Source organism: Carex rostrata, chromosome 15, assembly GCF_964058835.1.
Source record: "Carex rostrata chromosome 15, lpCarRost1.2, whole genome shotgun sequence".
NCBI classification, from domain to species: domain Eukaryota; kingdom Viridiplantae; phylum Streptophyta; class Magnoliopsida; order Poales; family Cyperaceae; genus Carex; species Carex rostrata.
In genome coordinates, this window is record NC_135932.1 from 1,550,171 (window position 1) to 1,562,227 (window position 12,057).

General features: G+C 34.3%; 1 protein-coding gene and 1 long non-coding RNA gene across 2 annotated transcripts; one reads left to right on the forward strand and one right to left on the reverse strand.

Moving 5' to 3' along the window:
• Nucleotides 1-702: 702 nt before the first annotated feature.
• On the forward strand, nt 703-2,124 carry LOC144566858 (uncharacterized). The gene is made up of 3 exons (XR_013515294.1): nt 703-914; nt 1,210-1,280; nt 1,681-2,124. It is a non-coding gene; the product is annotated as an uncharacterized LOC144566858 (long non-coding RNA).
• Nucleotides 2,125-4,664: 2,540 nt separating this feature from the next.
• LOC144566466 (phosphopantothenate--cysteine ligase 2-like) lies at nt 4,665-7,324 on the reverse strand. The gene is made up of 9 exons (XM_078316490.1): nt 6,925-7,324; nt 6,696-6,819; nt 6,546-6,590; nt 6,348-6,433; nt 6,144-6,196; nt 5,985-6,044; nt 5,623-5,724; nt 5,371-5,490; nt 4,665-5,127 (listed from the first exon to the last, which is right to left on the reverse strand). Exons 1-9 carry the CDS (start codon nt 7,055-7,057, stop codon nt 4,879-4,881), a joined length of 972 nt encoding a protein of 323 aa, XP_078172616.1. The 5' UTR covers nt 7,058-7,324; the 3' UTR covers nt 4,665-4,878.
• Between the last annotated feature and the right edge of the window lie 4,733 nt (nt 7,325-12,057).

Sequence of the window (12,057 nt, forward strand, 5' to 3'; positions counted from 1 at the left end):
AAAAATAGTAAAAAAATTTCAAAAAATGTAAAATTTGGTCTCTAAACACACATTAATATAGAGAACAAGATGAACGGTTCGGATCGACCGTTAGGATTTTGAAAAATCAAATATTGAGCCGTATTACGGACCAACATGTGATATGCATAGTACCATAGACTCACTCCAAAAAAATTTAGTCATTAGAAATTGAATCCAAGACCTCATATATACTAAATAAAGGTCTAACCATTAGACTATAAGTACATTTTTGTTATTTATTAAGGAGGCTAAAGTATAAAATTTTAAACAAACACAAATTTAATTAAATTACAATATACATAATTAAAAGGAATACATAATTACAATATACATAATTAAATTACATTTGAGATTAAAGGTGATGGATGTTTTAACAAGAGAGGTGTTAGGCCAGTGGAGGATTCTACAAGGAATTTCACGAAGAATTTCATAGAAGAGTTTTAATTTAGGAAAAATTGTGAAAATGTCACTGCAAAACTGTCAAAAATGTGAAAATGCCACTGCAAATCTGAAAATGAAAAAAATGCCACTGCAAACTTCAGAAATTGTGAAATTGCCATTATTACTGTATTCTTATACTATTTTAGTATATGTATTTTTGTAATTCCAATTTTACCCTTCATACAATTAAAAGACTTGTTGTTGACGCCGTAGCCTCCAGTTCATACCATTTCACTGATCAACGAAGAAGACGCGAATTCACAGAACACGCGATTCCTCCTACTCGCCGCCGCCTCCTCCTCCACCTCCCTAATCGCTGCCGACGCCGCCGCCGCCTCCTCCTCCTCCCGCTTCCTCCTCCTCCTGGCTCCTCCTCCTCATTCTCCTCCTACCCAGCAGTAGGTTTGAATCCGAGGCAACCTGAAAATCAGTCTCGCAGCTCACCATAAAAGGTATCAAGCCTAATCGCCTCCTCCATTTTTGTGATTTTGTGTATGAAATTTTTGACAGGAGCTCTAATCGCCTCCTCCATTTTTGAAATTTTTGTATCAACCCAATTTGACAGGAGCTCTTTGAGGCAGAAATGGCAGCTACTAATTAATTGTCCCGGTTCCAGTCCCTATTCTCTTGTCCTTATACTGGAATTAATTACATTTAATTCCATGACATCATGCCATGAATTAGTTACAGACACATTAACATACTATATATCTAGGTTGTTTACATCATAACTATCTCTATGTGTAGGTGCTGCGGCAGCTGAGTAAGCTTTTGAGAGCAATTCCTTCATTTTTGCAAAATTACTGCCGTACTGAGAGGTGAATACAAACTAGTTTTAAAATTTCCTAGAAGAAATGTTCTGACAATGAAGTGAAAATTGTTAGGCTTTGCCAAAAATAAGGCTGACACAGTAAGAGAAATTTGAATATCCTAGCTGCCTTAGAAGAGAGCACGAATTTGGTTGAAAGGGTACCCCACATATATATATATAGAATGATAGAATAGAGTGAAACCTAGCTACTTGGATTGGGAATTTGGGATATGGGCAAAAGTCAAATTGGTAAAAACCAATACCTAACTCTTAATGTAAAATTTCATTACCGGTCAGTGCTTAGAATTCACATAACAACCACAGACAGGTACACTACTGGTATCTGGTACAGAAAGTGCAATTTCATTTCTTTATCTGACTGGTACCAATCTTTTGATGTATTCCAGTGCCTCCTCCAGTCCGATCTAATCAGCATGCATCGCTCAAATCAGTGAAGGAAGATTGCATTATAATTGATCTCAGGAGTCAAATGACCCTCTTGTTGGTGGCCAACCATCGTCGGAACGACCAAGTCAGCACTGACTTCATCAATTAGGTCATTTTATGGCTGGAAGCTGATCTTCATAGATTTGGTCGCGTGTTTCACTGAACTTGCTTCAAAGATGTTGCTGGCACCAATTTGGAATTGAAATCAAAAAATTAGATAGTCTTTTATTATTATTATTTTTTTATTAATCTGTTTTCCTTTTGCTGTTTTCTCCTAACTCTAATTTTATGCTTGTTTGATTCAATACAAAGGTTGTAAATAAGGAGAAAGAAATATATGTGTGTATCTATATAGATGTGTGAACTTTTCTTACCATTAAAATTTTATTTTTAGCAATAGTCAACTGCAGGGTTTGACCTTTTCATTTTATTTTCAGATTGAGATTAATCTAGTTATTCCTCCTAATCAGCTTTTCTAAAAACTATGTAAATTTCAGAATATGTACATTTGAACATCCTTTACAAGCTGTAGAAGTTTCAAAGGGAGACTCAAAACCAGCTCTGATTTATTATTTTTCTTGTGTTTCTTCCATTTTTACCCCTAGTAGAGGTGTTTAACATTTTTATTTGATTTTTCTACCTAAACTGTGTGTCTTTATTATATAACTCAGATTAAATATAGAAGAAAGTTAGAAACATAGAATGAATTTTTCAGGATGCTAAGATTGCAATGTTAAAATTAATTTTTACTATACTGGTAATTTGAAAGCTTTTGAACTGTAAAACAAGTTCCAATTTCATTGAAGGTCCAGTCCACCATCAGTGTTAAAGAAATACTCAATTTTTCACAAGTATATTCCTTATTAAAGTTAGTTAATTTCTTCAAGGTCAGAGCCATTTTTATTTTATTTTATGCATTTTCACATTCCTTTTTCCAAAATGCATCTGTCATTTGTGTTCATGCATTGCAATTTTACTAAGTGCACTTGTAACTTCAGAAGTGATTAGCCAAAAACATGTATTGGTTCTTGTAAATTGGATGAGGACTCATTTCCCTTGATAAAAAGGCAAACAAAAGTATTTCATCTAACTCTTTTATTTGAGAAAGATTATTCCAATTCCTGGATTGTGTCCCCATTTGCCTATATATATGTGATTTGGCAAAAAATCTTCTACTTGCAAAAATTGTTATTAGGAGTACTTAATATTATGCAAACTAGAACTTGGAGTATAGATTATCATGCGTAAGCCGTAACCAACATAAAGAGACTTGGCACTAAGGCTGGTACCAGCACTTAAAATGGCAGAAAGACAATATAACCTTCTAGTATCCAGTATCAAAAGTAAGATGCATCGGTATTCACAACTTTTCGTGCGTTTTACAAAATTTACATGAAAACTAATATATCATGAAGGCAGTTAGGATCAATCTAACATCAAATAATCAGGGGGGGGGGGGGGGGGAAATACAAAACTCTGCACTTCTAAGTTTGTTTATTATCGTTCATCAACTATACTGGCATAAACAAATGCGCCAGAAGCGGAGGAAGGGGATGAAGTCGCTTCAGTGCCAGAAGCCAGGAGCGAAGGCGTGATCGGGTTTAGGGTTAGTCAGGCGAAGAGGAGGCGTGATCGCTTCAGAGAGGCGTGGTTCTTTTCTCCTAACGGAGCGTGTCTCCAGGGTCCAGGTGAAGGAAGGAGGCTAGGTTTCGTATTTTTTTATTAAGGGTATTTTAGGCAGTAAAAAGATTAATACAGTATAAATGACATTTTCACAAATTAATCAACTTTAGAGTGACATTTTTTCAATTTTAAAGTTTGGAGTGACATTCTCCCAATTTCAAAATTTTAGAGTGGCACTTTCACAATTTTCCCTTTAATTTAACTGTTTGTTATGGAAACTTTTTTATCTTTTTTTCTTTTTAAAATCTCTTATAATCACTCAACCAGGTTGATGCAATCTTGTTTTTCAAAGGATCTATAGGTTTCATTTCGAAACCTAAAAAAACTTTTTCAAATTCAATAAATTCAAATAAGGACATAGATTCTTATTTTTACTCAAAAAAAAAAAAAAATTGCAAGGATGGCTTAGCCATCTTTAGCTATGCATCAGATTCACCCCTGATATCAGCAGCATATTCATTACTGGTACAGCCTTTTACTTTACTGGCATTGGCTCCATCAATGTTACATCCTACATTTTTATTAGTACCAGTCTTTTTTTTTTCAAGGAACGATCTTCATTTTTTCTAGTAGAATCTACAAGAAATTCATCGTCAGGTCATTCCGTAAACAATCATATAAGCCCCTGAAAGTAGCACGCATACTCTCTCTGAAATGATCCGGTAATTACTCCAGTGCTACGAGTGAAAGTTACTGAGCAAGAATTACATGTATGCCATTGTGTACCACCAAACCCACAGCAAAGGTACACAAAAGGACTTCATGTACACAACTATTTGAGGGCACTTGTATGCCAGAGCGTGAGAGGAAACAAACAGGAACTAAATGTCTAAATTCCCATATTACCCCTAGTGAATCATAACTAGAAAGGAAGAAGAAGAAATATCACAACCAGAATTTCTATATAGAAAAAAACTATCATCATAATATCCGTGTCCTGCTCTTTTAATGGGGACTAACTTTATTTCCCAGAAATCCAAGAATTCAGATTTAAGAAATAAAAAAAGGAAAAAAAAAAACATTTCAACATGAGTGTGAGAATCTGTGGTAATTCCGAGAGGAATTGCAGGATCCTGAAATCCTGATATCAACCGTTCAAACTTTTTCGTGTGCAGATCTCAAAAGTGTAGTTAAAAAAAGTAAGTTTTTATGCACGCATCTCGAGAAAAATCAACGGTTGGAATCAGGATTACAGGTCCTGTAATTCCGCAGATTTATTTTTGTGATCTGCTGAAAAGAAAGAGGCCCCAAGCACAAAACAAGCACAACAAATAATTCTGTTGAAAATATACTTGAAGAAATTACACTTTTATCCTTTCTAAGACATGTCAATCTCAAAAATCTACTCCTTCATAACCCCGAAGAGCGTCCACTTTCCAAACAATATCTATGCTGTTTCTTATTCCACAAGTTTAAGAAGAAAAACTACAAGGGACACATCATATGTATATTGCTTTGGAAGGGACCGCCTTTTATCATAGGCAATTTGATCTAGTTCCAGAATAAATCATGTACTCTGAATGTGTCTTTGACAAAAGCGCAACGAGCTGCTCCTCCAGGTCATCATCTTTACTATTACGACGAACTATAGTCTTCCCATTTGACGTTACGACCACAACCTCCTCTTTATAATTAGCTAACAAGTTGGCAGTCACGACATTCATCCCGTACCTTTTCAAAGCGGCATCTGCTTTTTGAATTAGGATATCCGGATCTGTCTCCAGCTACACATCAGACAGAGCTAAATATTAGATCTGTTCCAGATATGTTTAACCCTATATAACATGATAAAATAGGATGATTTTCATGTTTAACCCTAGATAACATCAATGCCTAGTAAAGAAGAGTAAGCCCAGAAAGTGAATGGAACGAACAACCAGCAGATTTGGTTGTTACTAATTCTGCAAGTGGTGTTTGAGACTAAAATACTTGATGAAGTCAGAGGATTTAAGGATAGCAAAAGTTACCTTAAATGATACACAAAATGCTGCAGGTGCCCACTCTTTCCTTAGAACGGAGAGCATTTTAGGTACTTGATTGAGTCTCATGTCAAGGGGCCCACTGGCGGACTGGATCTTATGCTCAGCCTATGTAATACCTCAATATTAGATATACACAAAAATGATCAAAATGATGCTTTATAAATAAAACTCTTTCTTTTAGAAGATTGGCAAATATTTCATTAGTAAAACATGTCACATGAATATCGAATACCATACCATGCTTTCCCATGGAACATAGAAATCAGACACAGCAGCTGCAAGATAAAACATTGAATGGCACCCGAAACAGTTGATGGATGTAGCCACCAATTGCAGTATCTGTTAACATTATAAAGGAGAATATTTCTTTCATCTAATTTCAAATCATCTACATCAAAAGAAAAATACACGAGAAGTATTAGTATACTGTTCTGTACATAATTTCCAATTTGGTCTTAGTTGTAGCTCACAGACATAACAAATTAAGAGTGGATATGACAAACAATTTAAACCAAGCATAAGATGATATGATACAAGATGGCATAATATTTGTAGCAATATATTAATTAATACTAAGAGAGTGCAGAGGTGTGAGAAACCTGAAGATACTCAAAAATAGTAGTGAAGGGAAGTTTCAGCAATAAGCCCTCTCCAACAGCCTAAAATGAGAATAAACATATATCCAATAGTAATTTATACATGTATATTTGAAAAAAAAAAAAAAATTACATGAAATCAACTTGAGAAAACAGCCAGACCTTGTGATACTCTCTAATTGACTTCTTCAAAATGACAGCACGATCCTCTGGTACTGTTATCATTCAAAACCAAACCAGGTTTAGCATGAAAATACAAGAACTTGTACCTACTCATCATTCCATTTTTATTTGAAGATAAGAAACATTTTTAATTGTTACTATAGCTAACTAACTTCAATGAAGATAACTATTCAATCATTATACCTTGAATATTTGACTCCTCATCAAGTTGAACAAAGTCAAGAAAAGAATCTTCTGGAAGGTATCTGCAGTATGGCTGATAGCTTCCACTGTAGAAGCAAAAACAAACAGAGAAAATAAAATAAATGACCAAAAATATCATAATTTCAACATTCTACCCAGTAACTAAATTCCAAAATACAAAAGATAACGAAATAGCACCGTCGATGGACGAAAATAACTGCATATCCAGCCTTCACAAAGTACCTGGAAAAAAAGTATTTCAATGAAAGCATAAAGAAATTAGAAATGCAAAATCACATGTACTCTATCAACAGTTCTTAAATTCTTTATCTAGATTAGAAATCGTACTCTGTAGAAGCGGCTCCTCTATAACCAGAGCTGAAATTATCAATATAACGCACGCATCGCTGCTCCAATGGAACTGTAGTACCTCCTGATGTCACACACACGATGCTACGTGGCGTCGCGCTCTCTATTACCACATCATAAGAGTGTATCCATAAAAAGTAATCTTTTTCAGGGACTAAGGTGGAATTATTTCTAAAGGAGGTGTTAAATAATTTGAATCTATATCTACCTGAATTCCGACGAACGAACTCTTTGAGCTTATCCGAGATGAGATCGCTATTTTTAAGTGGTGGAGCTGTTTCGAAAAATGATTTCGCGCCCGATCGTTCCAGCTCATTCATTGATTGGTCGCTCGAATCCATCAGGTAGCAGTACAGAATTTTCTTCGATTAAGGAGGCTGAAAGGGAGAGACAAATAGAGGAACTTGGTAACTGTTTGCAAGCTTAGATCGCTGCTCGATAATTCTCTGGTAACAACGGCATAGAGCACGCACGCGCCAGGGAAGAGCTACTGCAAGTCAGACACGGAGGGGGCGGAGACGGCCGCGAAGGGGGGAACTAATCCGAATCAGGGTGTCAGGGGTAGGGACACGAGCGCAAGAGCATGAAGCACGGCCGCACGGGGCAGGGGAGATTGGGAGAACGTGTGCCCAAGAGAGGCGGAACAAGTGCGAAATCTCGAGAGGTAAAGAAGAGAGCGAAAGAGGAAAAAAAATGCATTTGTCACTGCACTTGGCCCAACCGTGGTTTAATATAGGCTTACTTGGCCCAACCGTGATTTAATATAGGCTTACGTCTAATTATTTAATTAAGCCAGTCTGATTATTTGGTGGAATAACTGAGGCATAAACGGATAAATCTTTTACTTCATTCAACCAAACATGCTGTTAGTGCTTTTTTAGGTGTGGTTGGTACATGCCTAACATTTTGCAGTTTAATTGTAATCGTAAAAATGTGTTTCATCAGCCTTCCGAATTATATTGGACGATTTGATTCAAATATCCTCCTGTATTTTTTATATTTTTTTGGATATAAAGATTTTAGTCGGACAGCTAATAGAACGATCCCAGTATTATATATATATATATATATATATATATATATATATATATATATATATATATATATATAAACGAATTTTAGTGGCTCACAAACTTTCAGTGAATATCAGCGCAAAGGTTTGGTCGGAAAAATCAGTCTTCCAAATAGCACGCTATAACACGCAATAACACGCAAATAGCAACGTTATAACGTTTTCGAACCATAAATACTAAGTTGTGGGATGAAAGTGTGCTATTTTAGCTAGCTATGACCGCTAATAACAGTAATAACGGTCCGTTATTTACGCTACGCACGCTATGCACTATAGACTTTTATTTAAAGGTCCAAGTTGAAACTTTTTTTAAGGATCAATTTTTTTCAATGTCTAGATTATTTTTGCTTTTAAATAGAAAAAAAAATATAATTTATGCCATGATGCATATATATTTTTTTAATAGAAAATGATATATAGTTTATGCCATTATGCTTAAGTTATTTTGAATGAAAGAAATATAGATAATTTATAATATTATTAGAGATATTTTGAATAGTAATTTGGACTTTGTACTAGTTCAAATATTATAATTCCTTAATCAATTTTTTATTACTTATCGTTCTATGAGACTTTAGATAATGCTGATAATTAGTAGAATACAAAACATAAATTTTTAAACACAAAGTACTATGTAGGATAGCTTTTGCTATAATTAATCTCGCAATAGCTTGTTTTTTTTAAGCCTTTCCGCAATGACGCAATAATCGCTATTTAGAACCTTGAAAAAAATACATGTGGAGCAACAAATTTTTTTTTTTTGAAATGACACTAATAAATCCTTTTAACATTAAAATGATTGTTTAATGTATACTAAAAATATAATCGTATAACAGTATATCTTTAATATTTAATTTAAAGTATTTATTATTTGATATAGATCTATCTAATTATTTAGAGTAAATTTCATCGGAGGTCACTAATTTTGTCTTTTATCACGAATTGATCACAAGTTTTATTTGTCTCAATCAAGTCATTGAACTTTTTATTAGTCCCAATCAAGTCACTTGATAGTTTTTCCGTTCAAAATACTAAAAGAATATTCTCATTCCGTTAATATTTTGGACGGAATATGCTCATTTTGTTAGTATTTTGGATGGAATGAGCATATTTCGTTAGTATTTTGGATGAAAAAGTTATCAAGGGACGAAATAGTCATATTCTGTTAATATTTTGGACAAAAAAGTCATACAATGACTTAATTAGAACAAATAAAAATTTTACTAACTTGATTAGAACAAATTAAATTTGAGTAACCATACAAAAAAACAAAATTTAGTAACCTCCAGCTAGTCACACAAATAGAATGACTATCACTGTACTTTATATAGTTTATATCGTTACTACCTATGTTACCCTGACACTCCTAGAAACCTATCGTACCCGTGTCTGACACGTATCCGACACCGACACGCCTCTGACACGGCCACGATACGTATCAGACACGCCAGCTGGCGCGTCAGGTGAGCTGGTGTGTCCCAACCATGTTCATACGGTCTCCGACACCGCGTTGAAACGTGTCGATACGGCCCGAAACGTCCGATACGATTGGGACACGGCGGGATACGCACATGTGGACCATGAGCCATGCCTGTGGCTGTGGACCACGACCGTGAACCACTCCTGCACCCGTGCACCGCGCATACACCACCAGTGAAATTGAATTTTTTTTCCTCCTTGCGTGAATCGAACTGGGGTTTCTTGGTGAGTGTCAAAATGTTTTACCACTCCACTAGTGCTTCTTTTGTGTTATCTTCTAGTAGTTATAATATTTACTATATTCTTTGGTTAAGTCTTTAATCATTTATACAAATTTATTTTATGTTATGATTATCTTAAATACAATATATAAAATAATTAAAAATAATAAATATATAATAGACGTGTCGTGTCCTCTATTTTTTAGAATTGTCGTGTCGCCGTACCCGTGTCGTGTCCGACACGACACCCGTACCCGTATCCATGCAACATAGGTTACTACACATATTTTGAAGGACTTTCATATATAATACTAAAAAATAAAAAAATACGTATTTTTTCATTCAAATTTTATAATAAGGTATTTACCACATTTAGTTTATTATATATTTATCCAATATAATTTAAAATTATATCAATTATATTCAAAATTTTAAATATTATACTTGTGATTATGAAAACTACAATTAATTAAGTATTGATTAAAACTTAAAAGTATACACATTCTCCCTATACACACTCTTTTCAACTTTATGTTATACTTTTTAAGAGACTATGCTCTCAGTTCTTTTATCTCTGATGCAAGTTCCAATCTAGATCTCAAGGTTTTTGCTCTTCAGATGTCATCTTCAACAAGTATGATTGGAATGATGCTGAAGAGGATTAGAAATGCTCATTAGATGTTTGGCATAGGAGTAAGAGGAAGTGGCACAATTTTGATACTAAAGACGAAAGAAGGTGAGAGTGATCATAATTTTGACACAGGAGGAAGAAAAAAAAAGGAAAGGTGCTTAACTATACTTTATATAATAATAAACATAATTAACCTCAGTTTTAATTAGTTTAGTAAATATGTGAATGATTATAATTTAGGATGGTAAATACATTATTATTATAGATTTAAAGGGTGCATGCGTAATTTCATAATTTTTTGATTGGTACATGAAATTCTATGTATTTTGAAAATTATATAAGTGTCAAGAAAAAACATTTAAATAATTACAAAAACAACTTTTTTTTATTAGTAGTAGTTTAATGCTAAAAAAATAGAGAGGGACCTGCGGCGCGCGATGTAGTTGGGTTTGGGCTTGGGGCCCAATGGGCTTTATAGGTTGGCAATTCTAAATTGGGTGCCTCCAGTAGGCCAGTCTGTTTTATTAATTGTTGCTTTCCCCTGATTTAATGAGATGTCTACGCATGAAAGGGTGTGAGAAGTGAGAACCTTCTATGTACTAGATTCTGTTACAATCCGAGAAAGAGACTCAACCTGAATATATAATAAAGTTGTTAATTATTGCATTTTTTTTTTACCATATTTGGTCCTTCCTGCATAATTAACTCCATAACCGAAATTCTAATTAATGAGGGGAATCGTCTTTAGGTATGGGTATTGTGTTGTCATATCAAAGTTGCTTACAAAGTTCATTTGATTTGAAAATAGTTATGTTTATACTGAGATAGTCATTAATCATTTTTAAATTGCCAAATAAAAGCTATGCTGTTGATTGAATGGTGAAAACGTTTAAATCACACCATTCTTTGGCTGCAATTAGCACCCAAATAGGCATAAATTCAGGGGCAAATTCAGAATTTCGTCATGAGATAAAATAATATTGAATCGGGTTTAAATAGCTAATTGAATTTAAACCAATTAACTAATTGAGTACTCGATAAAAAAAATAATGTTTTGATTTATACTTTATAATACTCTAAATTATTTGTAACTTATAATTCTAATTATCAATTATAATTCAAGAAAATTATTTTGATATTAACTCTAAATTTAACTCGAATTACAAATCAAACATTTAGAGAGGGGCAATTTTTTTTTTTTTCAAAGGAGAACAAAATCGATCGGGACCGATAGATCTCCACTAAAATTCAAAATCCAAGGAGCTTTCCCCCTTCCCGTACCATGCGGTCCGCCCTGCATAAACCCGACTATCATTCTACTTGCCCAGTTGCCACTATGGAAACATGTAATTTAGACTGTCAGATTTAAATCACACGACTATCAACAAAAGCACATTATGATCGGACACATTAGATGTGTGACATTTGATAATTATAACAGAAGAAGCGGATCTGCATGGACTCAATCAATCTGAGAAATTTAGGCGTGTAACAGATTTTTTTTTTTTTTTGAGAAATCGGACAGTAGCTGTCAGAGTTGTATTAATCAGATAAACATCGTACAAGAGTGTTACATTCAGCTGTATACAATATCACCTAGCTATGCTTAGATATGACTATAGTGCCCTGCATACCCAAATTTAATTTAGCACTTGTCTAAGCATTACACAAATGAATTACAAAACATTATTAAACATTGTTTAACCACAGGTTCATCTCCTGGATCGTTGTAAGTCCTCTGTTCACGGAAGATGATTGCATTCCTGTTTTTCCAAAGATTCCAAATTGCACATATAAACCTTGAGGTCCACTCCTTTTTACTCATTCGACCCTGTGATTTAACCAAATCCCAAGATCCCTCCCACACGTTTTGCACAGAAGCCCCTATTTTAAACAAGGGCCTTTTGAGAAAGTTGACGATGTGGAACCACATGCATA

Excerpts from the sequence above, each read along its gene's own strand:
- LOC144566466 (XM_078316490.1), bottom strand. The coding sequence starts at position 7,057 with ATGGATTCGAGCGACCAATCAATGAATGAGCTGGAACGATCGGGCGCG. Across the intron at positions 6,434-6,545 it reads GTTATTTTCGTCCATCGACG|TGGAAGCTATCAGCCATACT; the intron begins GTGCTATTTCGT and ends TTGCTTCTACAG. Across the intron at positions 6,045-6,143 it reads CAATTAGAGAGTATCACAAG|GCTGTTGGAGAGGGCTTATT; the intron begins GTCTGGCTGTTT and ends TTCTCATTTTAG.